The 22,052-nt window shown below is 39.4% G+C and overlaps 1 protein-coding gene across 3 annotated transcripts; it reads right to left on the reverse strand.

The window, feature by feature from the left end:
* Positions 1–6,153: 6,153 nt before the first annotated feature.
* Positions 6,154–21,329, reverse strand: LOC121508713 (nicotinate-nucleotide pyrophosphorylase [carboxylating]-like). 3 transcript variants are annotated; one of them, XM_041785741.1, is made up of 6 exons: positions 21,265–21,329; positions 17,187–17,484; positions 12,616–12,926; positions 10,733–10,864; positions 7,307–7,397; positions 6,154–6,195 (listed from the first exon to the last, which is right to left on the reverse strand). In XM_041785741.1, exons 2-6 carry the CDS (start codon positions 17,437–17,439, stop codon positions 6,191–6,193), a joined length of 792 nt encoding a protein of 263 aa, XP_041641675.1. In that variant the 5' UTR covers positions 17,440–17,484; positions 21,265–21,329; the 3' UTR covers positions 6,154–6,190. The 3 variants fall into 3 exon arrangements, with proteins under 3 accessions (XP_041641675.1, XP_041641673.1, XP_041641674.1); XM_041785739.1 differs by lacking the exons at positions 6,154–6,195; positions 7,307–7,397 and adding an exon at positions 9,249–10,649; XM_041785740.1 differs by lacking the exons at positions 6,154–6,195; positions 7,307–7,397 and adding an exon at positions 9,249–10,649 and having other exon boundaries at positions 21,261–21,320.
* Positions 21,330–22,052: the final 723 nt, after the last annotated feature.

A 22,052-nucleotide genomic window follows, 5' to 3' on the forward strand; every position in this document is an offset into this window, starting at 1 on the left:
GTTGGCAGGATTATATATTAACCAAGATAATCCCCTTTTTGTTGTATCATATAAGGTGAACTTCTTAAATATGCCAGGGTTAAAGCCAAGCACCTCTCATTTTACATAACACAGCATCATAGTATGGGTTTGCAGTTATGTGTAGAGGGAAAAAACAAACAGGGTGGTGTTGATGTGAAAGTTTGAAACTTGTGAGAATCTCATGAGAAACTTCCAGAAACCAGTTTACTTCTTGTTATGGGTGGGTGGGGTTATGCTTAACTCTTGTGTGAAAAAGAAAGGAAAAACTCCAACATTTACAGATGAACTTGAGTAAATGCTCATAACCATTCTGCGTTCACTAATGATGCATTATAAAGGGAGACAAAGTACAGACTGAGTGTGTCCTATCTAAACCGTTCTATCTTGGTTTTTATTGGCTGTGGGATGTCTGTTAGTTCTGAGCAATGGACACTTACGGACGAAGGACTTTATTTCAAACCCAGAAATAAAACAATGCAATTTAAATAAACAAAGTAACAGTGTTGTAACAGGAGTAGGTGAAACTAGAAGTGTAACTTCCACAAACAGTTTTATTTCCTCAAAGTAAAATGAATTTTTTTTTCTGCCTTAGCTGCTTTAGCTGAGTAACCACATCAGAATAACTGCACATCCATACAGATGTGATATCACACATTTTTTGGGGGGGTAGAATTAACAAAAATGAGCTAAAATTGAATTTAAATTTTGTAGCAAAACCAGTAGAAAAAAAAAACATTATATTTTTGGAATTTGGAATTTAGTATGCTGTCCTATCCAACCAGTCAGATTCTTTTAGTTCTTGGTCCACCTGGTATCTCTATACTCTTGTGAGGCTTGGATGCTGACTGATGGCCAGACACACAATTTTGGGTATCACTGGCATGACTGTGTGTGCCTATGCTGACCTGCTCAGTTGAGGGGGGATGGGGAAGGGTCAGCTGCTGGATAGTGGCAGCTGTGCCAAGTACCTGGAGTTTGAGATCGTGTTAGTCTAATTTAAACAAATGCAGTAACATGGCATTGCCTCATTAAAGGAGACCTATTATTCAGAAATCACCTTTTCAGGCCTTTCTAACAAAAATATGTGCCCTGGCCTGTCCACAATCCCCTCAAGTACCAGAAAAATCCATTCCCTCCCTCCCTCCCTCCTTTCAGAAAACTTGTGCTGAAACAAGCCATTCTCAGATTTTACCCTCATGATGTCATGTGGGGAGTTAGCACCGCCCCCAGGTTTGGTTGGCCCTCCCCACTTGGAAGAAAGTTCCACCCTCCTCTCCTGATCTTCCTCTCAGATGCCAGCTGAGATGCTGGATAGCTCAGTGGGTTACCCTGCTGACTTTGATCTGGGAGACAGAGGGTTCAAATTCTGTCAGGTCCTTAACTTTGGATGAAAGTGTCTGTAATTTTGTAACATCAGGACCCCTGAGAGGGGTGTGGTCAGGGGTGGAGTCAGACAAGTCAATAACATTTAAAGCCACAGACACCGAAATGGCTCGTTCTGAGAAACAGGCTGATGCCTGCAAAAATCCAATACTGGAGTGTTTTTCAGCAACAAACTTCACAGGCATGTTTTGGGGACCACTGAGAACAATTTAAAATTATCTTAAAATGGTAGAATATGTGATCTTTAACTTATGTTCAATAAAATCTCACTTTCAAAAACTATTTGAACTTAATTAAAGCAAAGACATAGAAAAATTAATGCTCACAATAGTCAGCAATCAACTTTTCCTGTTCCAAACACCCAAAGGGTCTGCCCCAGTCACTCCAGTAATAGTTATGGACCAGTTTCCTCTAAAGCAGGGATCATCAACTCCATTCACACAAGGGCCATCATTTTCTTGACAGACGCTGTGGGGGCTGACATTGAAAGAAACTAAACTAAATTCAATATTTTGCTTGAATTAAAATATTCTTGTGAAAATATTATTTCTTTTAAAATGGATGGACATGTCTGACACCTCTTATATACCTATCGCCTATACTGAAGCCAGCCACAAGGGGGCGATTGAAATATCTTGCCTACATATTTCTGGAACCCTCTTGCTGTCTATCACTGAGTTTGATGCTAATAAGCTGTGCTGTGATTGGTCAAACACACATGCAAGAAACAGATCTTTTGTGTAGATTCTCAAAAAGGAAAATTGCTCTCTCAAGCAACAATGCTCAGTAGCATGCTATATTTTTCCTTCTCCCAGTTACATGATTAAACCCTCCCTTTCTTGTAAATGGACAGTCAACATCTTCAAAATGTTACAAAATGCATCATGTGACTTTTTCCTTCAATTTCATGGCATGACAGCTGCCAGAAGACAGAAATTCAAAAAGTCTCCCAGTATAACTCAATCCCCCCTATAGGCTATACCCCTACTCCTCTCCTCACTTTTCTTCTTTTAGCTTATATTATCCTAACAAATCCTCACTGTGATGTGAGGTGGTAGTTCGACCCAGGTTTAACAGTTTATTGAAGGAGCAGGGGAGCAGGGAGCGGGGTCTGAGGTCCAGAGTGCAGAGAGTCTTCGTGGGAGAGAGTGCTAAGCAGGGCGGCAGGTGAGTGAGGAGTGAGGCACTAGAAGGCAAAAAGACACAGGTAAGTCAAAAGTCCACAAAAAAGCACTGGAAATATTCATGAGAGATACTTAGTAGCAAGAAGTCAAGAGCAGACACTGTGGAGTGGGAGATGCAGCCTCTTGAAGCAGGCGCTGATTAGAAACTCGCTGCAGGTGTTGCCGCTCTCCACAGTGCCGCGAGGGGATGGTGGAACCTCGGGAGAATACGGGTAAGTTGGCCGCAAACACAAAGGACCAGCAAAAGCCGGCCACCGGAAATTACCAAAATAAAATAAAACTCTGACACGAACACCACACCTCACATGTATTTACAACTTCTGTCCTTGTTCCTCTTCTTTTCATTTCTCTTTCAGTTCCTTATTTGGAAGAGCATCATAAGACACAGGAACTTATGCAAGTGAAGAATGCAAGAGGTCACAAAAATAAAAGAGAAATGGCCACACACATGCACTTCAGAAGAGGCCAGTAGTAGCAGAGGCTATGTAACATTAGTTTTGATTTAAAGGCTTGCTGCTGGTTCAGAAGCTACAGTATCTCACAAAAATGAGAACACCCCTCACATTTCTGCAAATATTTAATTATATCTTTTCATATAATGAAACACTGGGACAACACTGAAGAAATGACACTTTGATACAATGTAAGGTAGTCAGTGTACAGCTTGTACAACATTGTAAATTTACTGACCCCTCAAAATAATTCAACTCACAGCCATTAATGTCTAAACCGCTGGCAAAAAAAGTGAGTACACACCTAAGTGAAAATGTCCAAATTGGCCCAATTAGCCATTTTCCCTCCCTGATGTCATGTGACTCATTAGTGTTACAAGGTCTCAGGTGTGAATGGGGAGCAGGTGTGTTAAATTTGGTGTTATCGCTCTCACACTCTCTCATACTCATAACTGGAAGTTCACCATGGCACCTCATGGCAAAGAACTCTCTGAGGATCTGAAAAAAGAATTGTTGCTCTACATAAAGATGGCCTAGGCTGTAAGAATATTGCCAACACCCTGAAACAGAGCTGCAGCAGGTTGGCCAAGACCATACAGCGGTTTAACAGGACAGGTTCCATTCAGAACAGGCCTCGCCATGGCCGACCAAAGAAGTTGAGTGCACGTGCTCAGCGTCATATCCAGAGGTTGTCTTTGGAAAATAGACGTATGAGTGCTGCCAGCATTGCTGCGGAGGTTGAAAGGGTGGGGGGTCAGCCTGTCAGTGCTCAGACCATACGCTGCACATGTCATCAAATTGGTCTGCATGGCTGTCGTCCCAGAAGGAAGCCTCTTCTAAAGATGATGCACAAGAAAGCCTGCAAACAGTTTGCTAAAGACAAGCAGACTAAGGACATGGATTACTGGAACCATGTCCTGTGGTCTGATGAGACCAAGATAAACTTATCTGGTTCAGATGGTGTCAAGCGTGTGTGGCAGCAACCAGGTGAGGAGTACAAAGACAGGTGTGTCTTGCCTACTGTCAAGCATGGTGGTGGCAGCGTCATGGTCTGGGGCTGCATGAGTGCTGCATGCACTGGGGAGCTACAGTTCATTGAATGCCAACATGTACTGTGACATACTGAAGCAGAGCATGATCCCCCTCCCTTCAGAAACTGGGCCGCAGGGCAGAATTCCAACATGAAAACGACCCCAAACACACCTCTAAGACGACCGCTGCCTTCCTAAAGAAGCTGAGGGTAAAGGTGATGGACTGGCCAAACATGTCTCCAGACCTAAACCCTATTGAGCATCTGTGGGGCATTCTCAAACGGAAGGTGGAGGAGCGCAAAGTCTCTAACATCCACCAGCTCCATGATGTCGTCATGGAGGGGTGGAAGAGGATTCCAGTGGCAACCTGTGAACCTTTGATGAACTCCATGCCCTAGAGCAGTGGTTCTCAAATGGTGTGCCGTGGCACACTGGTGTGCCTTGAGGCAAGTCTAGGTATGCCTTGAAAATTCGTCTGACTTTACATAAGTATCCATGTTAGCAAAAGTCAGACCATAAAAAATTCATAAATGGGTATGAAGAATATCCATGCAACACACTCCTCTTTGTAAAACAAGCTAACAAGTTTTGGGAGTGTGAAAAGTGGAAGAAAATTAAGAATATACTCTGGTGGGACACTCCTGGTGCCTTGGCATCCTTTGTGCAACCTCTTCCCTTGTTACTTGTCCATCTTAATAGAAGTGACAGAGAGAAAATAGGAACAGCGTGACTAGGTATAAACCTAGGGAACTGCAGTGCATCACTTGCAGAGTGTCAGGATGCTACAAAAGGAAACTCTGTAATCAAACTGATGTAGCTGGCACTTGCTCACATTGCATGCAGTTGGGACGGGGACATGCTGCTACTTGCTACACATGCTAAAGAGGCTATTTTGCAAGGACATTAATATGGTGTGCCTTGAGACGTCAGGTTGCTTTTTGGTGTGCCTTGGTAAAAAAAAGTTTGAGAACCATTGCCCTAGAGGGTTAAGGCAGTGCTGGAAAATAATGGTGGCCACACAAAATATTGACACGTTGGGCCCAATTTGGACACTTTCACTTAAGGGTCTACTCACTTTTGTTGCCAGCCATTAATGGCTGTGAATTGAGTTATTTTAAGGGGACAGTAAATTTACACTGTTAAACAAGCTATACACTGCACTATAAAAAGAAACCTATAGAATCTACTCAATTTAATTGAGGTAACAATTTGCACTCAATCAAAATGTGTACATCATACCCCTGTATTTTGAGTAAGGATTACCTTATTAAACTCACTGCATTATACTGGAAAAAATTGTGTAGAATGTACTTAAAAATTCTAGATAGATTTTGCAATTAATTACTTACTAAAAATGAGTACAATTAACTCTATTCTAGTGTATACATTATAGGGGATTGTTTAATAATTACTAACCAAAATTAAGTAACTTTTATTTCTTCCATCAAGGTGAATTTTAACCAAAAACCTTAGCCATACAAATAAGACATCATTCATCTTGTCAAATGTTTTATTTGACTCAGTTTTCATCAAATTTAACATAAAGGACAAGAAAAGACATAACAAATTATGTACTATGTAAACCAAACTTGGGTAACAGTACAACCTTGCTCGAGCAATATCCGGATAAAAACTAAGCAAGACATAGTTTATAGTCTATGAAACATTGCTTATCAAAAATGGTTTTGCAACTTTTTTGAGGAACCCTTTTGATGATCTCAACTCACAGAATGCATAATTTTGCACAAATGCAAATGTGAAAAAATGATTTCATACAGTCCTAGGGATGAAGACAGCAAGTCTGTATTTTTGTGAATTCTGCGACAAAGGTCTTTCAAGGTGCTTATTTTCTTAGGCTTTGTACCTTCTTGAACAGCTCTGTTTCATCAAGCTCCGGAAAAAGTTTCTGAAATACTTCCAAGGTGTATTTCAGTTCAGTCTATTCAAGGTTGAAAGCATAGATCAGTCCCATCAACATACGCATGCAGTAGTTAGGTCTCCACATCCATTCAGCACCATGATTCCCTCAATCACGATTGCAACATCTGCTGGATCTTTGTTGACCAAGGGACTGTGGGTCACCAGAATCTTCATGGTCTCATCTGTGTAGCCCCCATCTTCAGCCTCCATTGAAACAACAAACAGAAACTTTAGGTCAAATATATTAACATTGTGCTTTTAACAGAAAATCTGAGTTATATTTTATACTTTTAAGACCCTCTCCATAATTCCATTGCATCTTCAGTTTCTTACTGGTCACACTAGTGACCCCGTTATACCTACTGGCTACAACATAGAACAACTGAACAATCTTAGTTTGTGAAAGTCTAACAGCGCATCAGTTTATCATTCCTTAATGCATGACTTTACACATTTTAAAATATTGAGTTTTTTCCTTGAAAATGTATAACTTCCTTCTATTTATTTGCTAAAATGCCCTTGAATGCACTTTATGAATTAAATGAATTTGTAAATTTTGAGACTTAAGTTCACATTTTTTAATTTAAGAAATTTTACAATTTTGGAGGTAATCTCAAATTTAAAGTTTATAAAATATTTGTGATCTAATAAATTTGAAAATTTTGAGTTTATGAAGTTGTAAATTTTTGGGAAAAGATACACAAAGTTATAAGTTTATAAGCTTATCAAGTAAAAACTTTATCCCTTCATAAAACTGTAAATTTCTGAGAAAAAAAAAACTGAAATTTTGAGCCTATAAAGCTGTGAATGTATGATCTTACAAACAACAAAGTTATTTTTGTCTTGAAAATTTTTTATTTCTTTTTGTTTTGTGTTTTTGCTAAAACCATACTCATGCTGTTGTACAACCCATACACACAAAAACAAACTTGTAAAAATTAAAACCTAGAATCTTTTTTGGTGAATAGCCTATGGAAATGGAAGACTGGCTCTAAATTTTAATTACATTCCAATTTGATTTAAAGACGTTTTCATACTTTTTTTTATATAAAGCCTTAATTTTCACCAAACTGATGTATCAATACTTTTATAAAGACTCCACAGACACCATACGCTACATGTAGGTAGGTGTACTAGATCGATCCATTTAATTTTACATAAGCAGGCTGTTAGGTTCAGTAGGCAAACATAAAATCTTGAATGAATGTCCTAAAATGTTACTCAGGTGCTCTGTCTTATACTATTAGATAATCTTTACGCAAGTGATCAGTTTCAGTTATTTAATATTTTCATTTACCATTTCTTAATGACATACCTGACAGTCTTGATAGAGCTCCTCCTTCTGTTCTCCAAGGTACTAAGTGAGACAGCTGACAATCCCATCCCTTTTCTTCAATACTCTGGGACTGCAATGACATGCATTGGTGTTACTATGCTCTTGTCTGCAATGTTATTTTTGCTATTTACGCGCTGTTACGGCAACACTCCTGATAGGTTGTATGGCATGGCTGTCAAGCTTTATGGGGGCGGGCCTACCAGCCCTCACAGCCAGTAGCTAATGAGAGGCGGGGGACCACTGTGTTGATTAAGCTGAGGTGGGCAGGTGTGCTGGAGGAGTGTGGAACAATGCAACACCGAGAGCTACCTCGTGGAGAACGTTTTGGAGCAAACCATAGACTGTCCCGTCTAAGGTCCGTCTCCCTTTCATTGAGCTTGGCAGCCACATGCTAGTATGGCATGGGCAGCAGGCGCCTGGAAGCCCTAGACTAACGTTATGTTGCTCAGGGTCGTGTTTGCCGTGACAACACTAATAAAATTACCTCATCTAAAGAGTTCAGGGGATGATGCATCCTGGTACCAGCAGCTCCTACTCTAGCACGCATCGGCTGCAGAAGACGTGGCGTGTACCCATCAAGCTTCAGGATAAATGTCTTCCAGGGAAACTGAAGTTATACCACAGAACTCTTCCTTGATCTAAGAAATTAGTTAGGAGAAAAAAAATCTTGACTATCACAATTCTGTGTTTCTAAAAGGCCTTAACTAAGTTGAATAATACATAATGTCAGTCATATGGTTAGTAATGGTGTATAAGTCTAGCCGCAATACGTATACTAGCTGTAAACTTTTAGAGGTGTCTTAATAAGTCAATTTTTTAGGTTGCCCACAACCAATTTATAATTACTATGAAATCTGACCCTTTAAGAACACATGTAGACCATGAGGGACTGGCCTGGCAAATTTTCATCTGGCTCAGGCTTAAACAGTATCTCCCAGTAAAGATAGGTGGAGGTTCACCAATCGAAGAAAAACTGTGGAAACATTTCAGAACCACCATACCCCACCATCTACACCCTCTACCCAGAAACATCGCCTTCTTCCCTGGGCCAATCTCATTTAAAATGGAGTGAGATACGATTGAAAACTGTTCTGTGATCAGATGAATCAAAATTTGAAATTCTTTTTGGAAACCACGGATGCGAAGTCCTGTGGACCAAAGAGGAGAGGGACCATCCAGTTTGTTATCAGCACACAGTTCCAAAGCCTGCATCTCTGAGGTCTGGGGTTGCATTAGTGCCTATGGTGTGGGCAGCTTACACATCTGGAATGTATACAGAGGTTTTAGAGCAAAAAATATTTCCATACAGACAATATCCTCTTTAGGGAAGGCCTTGCATAGTTCAACAAAACAATGCTAAACCACATACCACCCCTATCCCCCCTCCTAGCTCTTTCCAACCCCAGCGCAGCTTTGGTGGTTCCTCCCTTTAGTTAGGGATGGTATATGTTGCCTCTGTAACAGGGCTAGATACTGCTAGTGCTGTGGTCACAGTGATCAACGCTGGTCTTTACTATAACAGGGTATAGTCTTTATTATATTAATGATCAACATAGTCTATTATAATAGACCCCAACTGAGAGGGTAGTCTAGACCAGAGGTTCTCAACATTTTTTTGTTCAGGCACCCCTGTCAAATATGTTTTCAGCCAAGTACCCCCTTAACAGTGCAAAACAGTTTTGGCTCTAACATCAGTGTCTGATTTATTAAACTTTGTAACTGATAAACACTTTCAAATTTCAAACTTTTTTTTTCAAATATTTTGAAATGTTAGTATTGCATGACTAATTTGTTTTAAAATGTCTCATGATTGAAATGTGGGTATTCAAACTAATATAGTGAAAACATTGACTGGACTGGCAAAATCCATAGTGTGCCAAACACTGCTCATTTGTATTGGTTTCTCTTAGAACTGGGAATATGATAGAGTTTAAACCTTGCTTGAAAAATAAATTAAGTTAATTATAAATAAAGATGCACAAAAAATAGTTAACAGCTTTTTGCCCTCTTTTGGGGTCATAATAAAGATCTCTTCTCAAACCAAAATCATGAATTGTAGTTAAACACCACCAACCCCCACCCCCCAAAAAAGGAAATCATTAATAATTTATATGACTGTACACTGAGATTTTACTGAAATAAAACACAAACAAAAAACTGTTTTATATATTAGACAAGAATTGGACAACATTCCTCTCCCAAAACTCCAGTAACTGGCCTCCTAACTACCCAGATTTTTACAGACTGTTGTTAAAGAGGTGATGCTTCAAAATGGTAGAAATGGCCCTGTCCCTACTTTTTATTAGATGTGTTGCTGCTACAAAAGTCCAAAGGAGCCTATATTTTCCACGAACTGTTAAATATCTGAGGTTCAAGATCTGATATGTTGTTTATGTTCTATTGTGAACAAAATATTGGTTTATAAGATTTGCAAATCATTGCATTCTGTTTTTATTTACATTGTACACAGTGCCCCAACTTTTTTAGAACTGGGGTTGTACTTTTTCTGGTCACTTAGGTTCTCATCCCTAACAAGTGTCCCTTTTTACTGAAAAAAACAAAAATAGGCCTAAAACTAATAAAAACTAAACTGAGATGAAGCATTTTTAAAACATAGAAATTAACCTTAACCTTAAAACCAGTACTAAAAACCAATAACGAAGAAATTTAATTTAGCAACAAAACAGGAAAACAAAATAAAAACTACTGAAAATATCCCAAACTATTTCAGTCTTGATTTTAGTGAGATGTTATAGGTGTACCTAATATAGTGGCCTATTTGTGTGGATGGTATATTATCACCTTTTCTCATTTTTGTCTGTGCTAAGTTTTGATCAAACTACCTATGTCTACTTTCTCTCAGAAAAAAAGCTGACTCTCATTTGGCCTGCTTGGTGCTGGAAGAAAAACAAGTACAGTCTAGTTTTCTTTCTCTTTTGATCCTTATCAAACAACCAGTGACAGGGTGTGATCAGGACACGAAATATTTCTCAATCTTTAGCTGCAGCTATAGTGCTGTAATCACAGTTGCTCTTTCAAATAAAACAAACCCTGAAGAAGTCTTCTCTTTTAATTTAAACATTTTCTTACTCTATCACTGTGTCTGAACATGACATCTGTGGTGCTCATCATCACTGGAGGCATGTTTAACTTTGAGAGAAAAGTCCACGACTGGGCATCCCTGAGTAATGCAGCCCAGGGAAATGATATCTACATGTGGGGAGAAATAAGAAGCTAAGTTATCCGGGGTCACTCCTCCACTGGCCTCTATCAGTAAAGTAGGAAACTCCTCCTTCAGAGAGCGAGCTGCAGCATGAAGCTCCTGCAGGTGAAATGAGTGTAAAGTTTCATGTAGTGATTATATCACAGGTAGTGAAAAGTACTAAGTAGTGAAATATTTACTACCTGAGGTTTGAAGTTGTCCAACATAACGATGTCTGCTCCGGCTCCAGCTGCCTCTCTGCCCTCCTCTGCAGAGCGACACTCCACCTCGATCTTACTGCTGAAGCCACACACTGACCGCGCAGCTTTCACGGCCTAGAGAGCAAACATGGCTGTTAGTTTTAGATTGAGCTTGTTCTGAGTAAATCTGCCCATGAAAGAGGTGAGTATCCTATCTCTCAGGCTCTGCTGAAGTAAATTCTCATCTCTTTTAGGAGTGCATCACTGAGCACAGAAGTACAAAATATTTTAATGAGCCAAACACCCTACAGTATGTCTTTCTTATTTTACTAGGTATAGAAGGAATCAAACCAAGTCTGTGGGGTGTTAGTATTCATTTTTTATTTAAAAAGGAACATTTTGGGATTTTTTATTTGAAAGGTTGATTTCTAAGGGGGATTAATGGGGATTCTTTATTTAATGAGTTTTAATGTATCTTTAAAAGTGTACATTTGCAATGTTTTTATCATTAGTTGTTTTATCCTGTTTGTAGGAATGTTTTAAAGACACCTTTATATATTTTTAACAACCTTTCTGCAGATAACACTTTCAAAGAACACAGCATGAAGTCTAACTCCACCCAGTGGCTGCTTCTTCCTAATTTATTGATTGAAATTTGGTGTCTGTCAGTATTCCAGGTTGTCACTCCCCTTGTCTGCCTGTCAGTATTTATTGGTCAAAACCCATCAGACCATTTAGTGCTATTGCTCTATTGGATGATATATAATGTATACCATTGGTATATTTATGCAAGTTTTTGATTTTTCTACTTTTTATGTTATCACATTTTTCTGTTTCCTTAATAAATGTTGCTGGAGCTTTCTGTTTACTTCAACACTTATTCCATCCTCTTTGTACCTTGAAAGTTGGAGAAGTTGTGCTGAAAAAAACCTACTTTGATTGCAATTTTAGAATTTCGTAAGTAAATCACAATTGTACCCTTTTTTGTTGTATTCTAAAATTTTACAATTTTGAGTTCAATGCTGTCTTTTTTCATTTTGGATTTTTGTACTGTCTTAGTGGAAACTGACTTCCTGTTTTAATGCAAACATCTTTTATTTTGAAAGAGAATAAAGACGATAATGAATGATATCGGCTTAAAGAGGGAACTTTTTATGGATCAGAAAAGAAATAAGGGGAAAAGAAAAAATGTTTGATATCACAATGTGCAGATGACTTTTGACTCGTCCATTGAGCTGTGATGGTTTTTTAAGAAAATTAGACTTTAAGGAGCAGAGGTCGACGGTGTTAAATTCGTCGACTAAATCTATGACTAAAAATGTTGGTCGACAGCCTTTTTTTCCATGACAATAGCTAGACAAAGACCAGCAAAAATAGATCTGTGATGACTAAAACTGACAAAAAGTAAGTTTAGTTTTCCTCTTTCCACTTTTTATGGACGAAAACTAGACTAAAATGATTTTGAGTTTTCGTCGACTAAAACTAGACTAAAGCTAAAAAGGGTAGAAATGACTAAAATGTGACTAATACTAAAATGCATTTTATTTAAAGATAAAAACTGCAACTAAAAATAGCTGCCAAAGTTAACACTGGAGGTGGATTTATTTTACATCACTATGGCTGCAGGCTGGTGCTGCAGTGGCTTTACCAAAGTGTGCTGAAGGGATAATAAAGTACATGTTTTATGTAATTAAAATCATTAACGCACTAATTATCAACCTTTGTCTCATTGGGATTGAAGTATTAATGCTGACAGCCCTAGTTTAAACATTTCATTGCTCTTTTGTCTGGTAAATTCAATCCTTTTTGTTTTTTATTAAGTTTTCATATGAATGAGCTGCATGGACACAGTCTATTTTAAAAAGACATGCTTTGCAGCCTCTCACCTGTGTGATGCTCCCTGAAGCCCACACGTGATTGTCCTTCAGCATCACCATCCCACTCAGGTCCTGTCTGTGCATGGACACACCGCCAACCAGCATGGCGTACTTCTCCACCAGACGGAAGCCCGGAGTGGTCTTGCGTGTGCCAGCCACTTCTCCATGCCAGTCTCGCTCTCTTGCCATCGCTTGTAGCTGGCAGCAGCGAGTGGCGATGCCAGACGCTCGGGCAAGGCAGTTAAGGGCCGGCCTTTCCCCAAGGAGGAGGCACCTTGCTGGGCCCCTCACTACAGCAGTTAATGTGATTGCATCTGGGCCTGTGGGAGAAATCAGAGGGCTGACTTTAAACACAGACAAAGTGCCATTAAGGCTTTAATAAAGAATAAAAGAACAATAATTATAAAGATAATATGATGATAATAATATTTTTTCATGTGTGCAGAGGAATTAAAAGCAAAGGTTCAAAAGTTTATTTTGATTTGATCAGGTGATTTTGATAGTATTGAAAGCCCCTGCAGCGTTTAACAAGATTAACATGAATTTGTTTGGATTTGAAAGAGGTTGCATAAAACCAAAGCTCTTCATCTCTCTGTGGTATCTGTGGATAATAGCCATCAAATTGAAGCGAAAAGCATATTTTTAGTATAGCTCTAAGATCAAGTGTGAAATGATCTTTTGAGGAGGCTGTATTCAAGAAGAAGCTGTTCAGCTTTTGTAAGGATCTGTTGCAGTTTTTGGTTTGTTTTTTAACTAGAAGTGCATTCCAGTTGTTATTTGCCTCTGCAGAGTATCAAATAAAAGAACAATGGTAGGTCAAGAGGAAGGGCTGGAGCGTTTTCTGTGGTACAAATGTTATTAGTAAGGACTAACCATGATGCTTAACTGCCTTTACCTTTTACCTCCAGATCTAATCTGTTCATCCTTCATCCAGAGTCGATATTTGTGGAAGGTGTGAAGAAAATTCCTCAAAGCACTCTTTAGATATTTACAAGAAAGGGATGCACATGGGACCCAATGACTCTGACATACTGTATGTTCATTCTTGAAATATCACGTTGTGGTACTGATAGACTGACAGGCAACTAGAAAACACAACATCAAAGTTTAGGGGTTTTTTGGGCAGTCAGTATTAATGCTAACTGACACGCCAGATGGATTTGTACATCCATCTGGTAAACTTCCCATAGATGGCGTTTGGGAAAGGGCAGAGCCTTTGAAAAAAACTCGAGGGGTGATTGGATGAACGTTCAGTCAGTCTCACATCTTCACGGGCCAATCAGAGCAACAAAACAGGTGACGTAGCTGTTACAGAGTTGCACCACTACTAGCACTAAACTCCATAGAGAACTGCATAACACAAACCATGGTGACTGTAGACATGTCAGTACACGACTTTTGTTGTTTTTGAAAAGAAGACAACTCAATGCTGTTCTTTTTTATTCTTTTTTCGTCATTTTTTTTAAATGACGTCACAAGACTCAGGTAGTGGGGAACGCTGCCACTGAGTGAAGGAGAAGACGCCAACTCGGACTCTACAGCAAACCAAATCCCATGGACTTGAATGAAACTAGTCATTGTTTTTGAGTTACATCCCAACTGAACTATAACTGAACTGTACCGAAGCTTGGGCTCGCCGATCACGCAATGTTTCCAGAGTGAACTAGGCTAGAGGCCCAGACGTCAATGCCGTGCAGGTGAGCTAACCCAGCCTGTATTTCCAATACTGAAAACCAGTCCTATTTCTTTCATCTTTTCTGTAATACACTAAATGTTAGGGCTTTGGATTCTGGCATTGTTTATTTACCTTGGTTTAGCCCGTAACAATATGCAATGTCCAAAATTAGTGCAATCATTTTTTAAAATCACATGAATCACATCCTTTATTGTCCCTTCCAGCAAACTTTGGTTAAACCACTGCAGTGTCTCCCTGCAGCCACAGTGATGTAAAATAAATCCACCACTGCTCTTTAATGTGTTATTTCATGTTGAAAAACTCACAGACAGGGCGCAGACCACCTTGTGGTGAGGCCGTGCCCGATGCACACTAAACTCAGACAGCTCAGTGGACAAGTTGAAAATCATTTAAATCATGTGCTATCAGCAATCAGCTTTTTTACAGTTACAGTATTTCCTTTAAAGATTTAATTCATGTAAAGCTTTTTGCGCTATTTTCTCTGAAAAGTGCATTAAAAATACAGTTTGATTGCTTCACTGGTTTTCAGCCCATTAAAAAGTTCTATGTCCTTTGGTGAAGTTCTTCCCATAATCTTCAATCTTCCGAAGTCTCTGATTTTCTTTCAAAATAAAGGCAGGGTTTTATCCAAAAGGAAGTCGGTTAGCTGAAGACGGAGAACCAAACTCCTTACTGAAACAAAACCTGTTAAAAAAGCAAAGTAGAATTTCAAAATAAAACAAAAAGGAGGTAATTTTGTTAAACTATAGAATTTCTGAAATTACTTACATAAAAATGTATTCGCTGCCCATGCTCCACTCTGCCTGCCAGTAAGCCACGCCCACCTAATCAAGCTCAACTCTACTCACCTATGAGTTCTTACGCATCAGCAATCAAGCCAGTTTTTAAGCTTCCCCTGCTCACTTACACTTTGCCAGAATGTTCTGTGAATCCATGCAAGACTTTCCAGCACTATTTTTGACTGCTTACCTGACGCCAACCCTACCTGTTTGATTTGACCTGCTTGTTTTGTTGTTATCACATCAGCCTTTGGTTCCTGACTGTTTCTGTTCCTGTCTGCCTCTCTGTTTGGCTGTGTGCCACCTTTTCTCACCTTAGGTCCTTGTTGGCTTAGAGCAGGGGTTCTCAAACTTTTTAGGGCTAGGGACCCCTTACGGGGCAGAACATTTTCCAAGGACCCCAACATTTACCCTCATGCTGATTAAACATACGCCAACTGCCATTTGCAATCCTAGATGCTGTATTGAAACTCTTCAACCTAAATACAAGCTCTTGTCAAATTGAGTGTGGCTTCTTACGATCTGTGATCCTTTGAGCAGCCAAATAAAAAGCCCTCTGTGCTTTTTCTGAGGTTGTGCTCAGGTTCAACATTTGTGTTTCTGGTGGATGTTTTCCTCATCCTTTCGAAATAATCTTTTGTTTTGTCCTAAAACTCTGCATGCTTTGTCACCAGATGATAGCTTGGCGGGCTTCATGGCTTTATTTGCAAATAAATGAAGACACACAACACATTTTGGTCTTCCGTTGCTGTTCTCAATGAAACCAAACTCGAGGTAGCTGTCATCATATTTTCTCAGTTTAGCTTGTTTTGCTGAGCATCACTTAATGAAGTGGACATGCTAAAATATCTATCCATCGTTGCTAGCTGGAGCTGCACACCAAATGCGTCCTGAGCAAAGTGACTGAGGCGTGACGAGTGATAGATTTACATGATATGTCGCAATCATATCTGAGTTTTTACTGGCCCGAAGCTGACTTATGTGGGAGTCATCGGTTTAGTACAGTTGTTTTATGGCGCTGTGGTCCCTTTAAGTATTTATTTTATATTTTTATGACATAGAATTACTTTAATAATTTATTTTAAATTATTTTGAAAACCCCCAAGCCATGGCTCACAGACCTCCAAGGGTCCCCGGACCCCAGTTTGAGAACCACTGGCTTGTCACTGTCACTGTTGCCATACTCTGGACTTGATATGTACTCTGCGTTTGTTTGAGTGCTGGTTTTTGACTCTGTTGCCATTCACGAGTCTTCTCTTTGGGTCTACCTTGCCAAAGCTCCCTACCCAGTTCAAGGACTGACAGTCCCAAGCTGTGTTACTGCACTGAACTGTGAATACCAGAGATTTTTGCTTATATACATCAGTTTTCTCCTCCAAGCCACCTCATTGGTCCAGCTTCTCAGAAGTCTTCTGACCCTGCATACCTCATCAACACCACCACCAGAGTCTAGACTACTAAGGGGGTATCCTATTCCTGTCATTTGCCTCACTACCTCATCAAGTACATGAAGTTATCACAATGGGGTCTAATCACAGAAGACTGCACATTTCTCTTTCGTTAAATTTGTAAACTTGATGATTGTTAAACTTGTCTTGAGTCTCTTCTGCTTGAAATGTTCATATTTGCTGAATCAAATATACCGATAATATTGTGCATCCCTAGAGTGTACTATTTTGTGCCAGAAGTGAAAATTTATGAAGGATACAGAACTATACCCAGGGCTGAGTTAAGAAAGGAACAAGACTGCTTTTCTAAATCTGTTCCTATGGTTTACAAATGCTCACAGATTTGAAAACTGTGGTAGCAAATCCATGCACACTTGTCACAAATCATTCCCAAACAAGCCCATGTGCATCACTCAAGTTAGTAGGCAATGGTTTTTCAACTTGCACATGGATTTGTAAACCCCCCCCCCCTTGCCTATTGGTCTTTCAGTGATAAGGTAACCGTTTTATTTTATGGTTTTAATAGCTCTTTGGTTTCACAGATCTGCAACATTTCTGTCCGTCTGGATTCAGCATATATTAACACTGATTATTGAAGTCTAAAGAATTTTCTCCTCCTTTATGTTGGTGCAGTTGAAGCAGCTTTGTATTACCTACCAATCTCGGTTCCCTCCTGGTGAATCCAGTCCACTGTGCAGCCGACCTCAGAGAACACTGCTGTGAAGAAGGGGCGTCCTGCCAAGACACTGTGTGGAGTTTTACACAGCAACCTGGCCTCCACTTCCTGGGACCCCACACATACTCCAGCCGGGTCAAAGTTTGGTGTGTCCTCTGCCAGCCACTCTCGAGCCAGTTGGGTCAGAGTGTGAGGTGGGATGGAGAGTGCTGCTGGGTGTGAGGGTGCAGACATTCTGTGATGTGTAGGATGGTGCAGCTTGGTTTTCTGTGGCTCAGGCTGACATGTGAGTAGAAAATGAAAGCAGTGTCAAAAACGATAGGATTATCAAATCACAGGGCTGTGATTTTACAATGAAGATGAAAATTTGAAAACCATGAAGGAAACATAGACTTGAGAGGACTTTATGTTGTTGTTAAAGGGATGTACTATACCTGATTTAGATGAATGTTATTTCAATACAATAATCAAGAAAAAGTTGCTTACCAAACTGACAGATTATTTGTTTACTTATTGCATCAAACTCTTTTTTGCCCTTTATATTATGACATAAGATGATCATGCATATTCTATTAACAATAGAAAATAAACAATATATCAGGCATTCTTTTAACAACAGTGTAAATGTCTGGGAAGTGAGGAGACCAGTTTCTGGAGTTTTAGAGGAGGAATTTTGTCCCATTATTGTCTCACATAAAATTCTACCTGCTCAACAGTCCTGGATCTTTTTTTGCTTGATTTTTCATTTTATGATGCTCCAAAATGTTTTCTATTGGTGAAAGGTTTGGACTGCAGGCAGGCCTGTTCTACCATGAAGCCATGCTGTTGTGATGGATGTAGTGTGTGGTTTATCTTTTTCTTGCGGAAATATGCAAATATGCAAAACCTTTTTATACTTTTGGCATTGATAGAGGATTGCCAGATGTGTAATCTGCCCACGCCATAGGCACTAATTCAACTCCATACCATCAGAGATGCAGGCTTTTGACCTGTGCACTGATAACAAGCTGGATGGTCCTCTCTTCTTTAATCTGCAGGACATGGTGTCAGTGGTTTCCAAAAAGAATTTCAAATTTTGATTTATCTGACCACAGAACAGTTTTCTATGTTGTCTTAGTCCATTTCAAATGAGCTTTGGCATATCTGGATTGTGTTCAATAATGTCTTCTTCTTTGCATGATACAGCTTTAACTTGCATTTGTGGATGGTACGGTGAAATGTGCTGCCAGACTCTGCCTCTCTAAAATGCTCCTTTTATACCCAGTCATGTTACTGATTTGTTGCTCCTACAACCCTTTTTTTCATTGGTATAACTTTTGATGCCCTGTCCCTACTTTTTTGAGATGATCTGCTGCTATCAAATTCAAAATAAGGTGTTATTTTTGATGAAATGATAAATGTCTCCATTTCAACATGTGGTATGTTGTTTTTATTCTATTGTGACTAAAATATGGGTTTATGAGACTTAGACAATCATTGCATTCTGTTTGTATTTACATTTAACACAGTGGCCCGACTTTTTTGGAATTGGGGTTGTAAAAGCCAAAGTTAAGGACTTGGCGGCTTGTAGTAAGTAAAAATATCTGCCTGTGCAAACTAATTTTGCTTTACTGTCTTAAAATGATATGAATTAACTTACTTGATGTAAACATTTTATTTCAAGATACTCATCAAGTAGTATTTGCTTGCTCTGAGGCGGCTGTGGATCAGTGTAGAGTCTGTCATCTCATCTCCCCAGCTCCTGCAGTCACTCTCAGGTGTGCTTGGGTGCAACACTGAATCCCAAATGTCTTCTGCTGCTGCATCAATTAGATGTGGATGTGTATGAATAGGATTTGTTAATACTGATGGTTACTTTGCATAGCTGTTTCTGAAATCAGTGTGTGAATATGAAGTTAATGGGTGTAAATGGGTAAGTGTGACCTTTGGTGTTAAAAGCACTTTCATTATTCTGAAGTCCAGAAAAGTGCTAGGCAGGCTCAAGTCCATTTACCATTCCTAAGTCAGCAGATTTTTTTCACACAGCACAATTAACTTAGGGTTTATTTCTGACCTTAGATGTTTATCTGGACTTGTTAGGAGAATTTTTCTTTTTTTGACTAGAAATTAGACAACTACGCTTTCTAGGATTTGTGTTTTAACAGTGTACAATCAACATTGAACTGGGATCAAATAAGGCTCAGGCTTTTGCAACAGACTGGTCCTATTTTTCAAACATCAGTGGAACTGTTGACATGAAAAACTTAAGTTAAAACGCACCTAGATTGAAAAGTGGCTTGTGGCCTGCCACCAGGGGAGCAGCACCTGGTGGCAGAAAACTTTGTCATGGCTGATAGCATGCTACTACGGGGTCAACCATCTGTCAAACCAGCACCGCCCTACCCTCCACCACCATGAGGCTTATGCAAATTAATGCCAGTGATCCTACTTTACAGCTTGTACAATGACAAAAATGAAATGTGTACCTTTTTTTTCAACAAGAGTGAATCATGATGGTTGAAATAAAATAAGTATTATTTCACCTGTCTGGTAGGTGTTCTGAAAGTTTTTATTTTTATTTTTTTGGGCATATTTGTGGATAAAGTAATTATCATATGCATCCTGGCTGGTATTGATGGCATACTTGTAGCAATCCTCCCCACAGCTTGTACAGTTGGCCTTGTCATTTTGGCCAGTCACAGTAATCAGTGGCAGAAAAAGTGATCTCAAATAATATGGACCCCTCCGCCCTCAGGGAATACTTTAGGTCAGTGTTTCCCAACAATTTTTCTTTGTAGCCCCCCCACATGTACCTAAGAAAAGCAGAGCCCACCAGGACCTAAGAGAGAAGAAAAAGTGACACTTTGCCACCCAAAAACAACATAGGTTTTAATTGTTTCACTGGTAAGCCCTAAAAAAGTCCTATGCATGCTATTCTTATCACAAAACCTTTGTATAAACTACTTAATAACTGCTTTATCTTGGTTTTAGTCAATAATTGCACATCTAATTTTGGTAGCCTAAGAAAAGACAAAGCCTTGCTACCCCCCCAAGATCTTTGGCGCCCCCCTTGGGAGGTTGGAATCCAATGCTTTAAGTGATATGATATGTTTGGACAACTGATCTGTTACTTTTGCAGATTTCTCATGCTCAACCAACAGAGCTTTCTTCATTTTTTCCTCGGCCCTTCACTTTATAGCTCATAAACATAAACTTAAGCCCACCACAAATTAGGGCTAGGCAATTAAGCAAAAAATAATCAAAACCAACGTTTGGAGCTGCTAACCGAAAGAAACCTGCCCCTGTAAATTATTTCAATTTTTTCCTAGTAATTCTCTCTCTACTAAGGCACGGTCCCATTAAAAACACACTATGTGTAGTCAAGTGATAGGCGGCCAGGTGTCACGAGCCATGTATGTAGCCATGACACCCAAAAGGAGAAGTAGGAGTCACATGATGCCATGTGAGCAGCAAAGTTACTTTCTACTTTTTATACAGTAGTATAAAATAATTTTTTAGCAAGTCATACCAGTTGTTTATTTTTTACTTTTCAAGGAAATGTGACTACAGGGGATTCATGGGATAGTTGTACATAAATTTAAAAAGTTCAGTTAATTGTGATTTTGATTTTTGCCATAATCTCCCAGCCCTATCACAAATGCTTTTTTGCATTAGCAATATCCTTTAAAAAAAATCAAGGCCAAAATAAGTACTAACTTTTTTCAGTGAGATTATGAATAACTCTGAGTGGCCCAAATGGCCCATATTTTGGTGGCCCTTCTGGCATTTTCCCAATTTCCAGATGGCCAGTCCATCACCGTGTACAGTTAAGGTTTTGGTGAGCCGACACTTCTGTGAGAGTCTTTCATTCTTTGATTTTCTGCTGTACTCTTAGTATGCTGTTTCTGTTTGACCTCAGTCATTATGCCTCAGCTGCGCTAAACCCCAGACTTTTACACATCCTACTAACACTATTATTGCAAACACTGGATATTGTGTCTCACATGAACAACTTCATAGTAGTTTAGTTTGAGACCAGAGCATCAGAAGTCAATGAAATGTAGATATTTACTCACTTACCTCAGTGGCTTTTCCTCTTTTGCTGGTCAGACTTCAGAGTTGTGGTTGTGAACTCACAGGGCCACAGGATAAACGTGATGTGGAATTTGACCCTGTGTCCATGCTGGAATGTTTACAAGCTAGCATTTTCAGCTTAATATTGATTGTTTTAACTAAGGCTGATGCTGATGGGGGCAACGGGGAGAATCTAAGGTTTTCAGTTAATGCAAAAGTGCAGCTTGCTTTAAACTTCCAGCAACATGTAGAGGTTTACAAGACGAAACAGAAAAGCTAAGCAAGAATACAGCCATACATTTGATTTAACTCAGTTTTCCTATTATGACAAGTAGATTTCAATTGTTTTTAGCTTGTAATCTCAGAATAAAAACGCTGGTTTTCCCATGATGATTATTCAGTTTGTGGAGATCTAGAGGAGACATCCGGAATGCATAGATTATAATGTGTAAGGATGAATTTCTTCTAAGGCTTCTGCAAAATGTATTATTTCATTTATCAATTTTTTTCCACTTGTAAAACACGACTTTCCTGATCATTTCTTGCTCACTTTGTGCCCCACTTAAGGGTGTGGTGGCCAGCAGCACATACTCTCTATGCAGAGGGAAGTTGTTGCAACATAAACCACAGTGCAAAAGAGTAAAAACAACTTAACCCGATGCAGCAGATGAGATTATCACCAACAATGTGGGTTTTTTTGCTATCACAAACTTTTTCAACACCTGTGCTAACTTGATGAGCAGCAGTTTTCTCAGCCTGAGGCGAGCCGCCATTGTAAAGCAGCCAGCTCATCA

The sequence above is a fragment of the Cheilinus undulatus genome, linkage group 4 (genome assembly GCF_018320785.1).
Source record: "Cheilinus undulatus linkage group 4, ASM1832078v1, whole genome shotgun sequence".
Lineage (NCBI taxonomy): Eukaryota > Metazoa > Chordata > Actinopteri > Labriformes > Labridae > Cheilinus > Cheilinus undulatus.

Bases quoted from the DNA above. Each gene is read 5' to 3' on its own strand.
- LOC121508713 (XM_041785739.1), bottom strand. From the start codon at position 17,439: ATGTCTGCACCCTCACACCCAGCAGCACTCTCCATCCCACCTCACACT. The intron at 10,865-12,615 runs GTGAGAGGCTGC...TTTGCTCTCTAG, and splicing joins CTTCAGGGAGCATCACACAG to GCCGTGAAAGCTGCGCGGTC. The intron at 10,650-10,732 runs GTAGTAAATATT...TTTCACCTGCAG, and splicing joins TGGACAACTTCAAACCTCAG to GAGCTTCATGCTGCAGCTCG.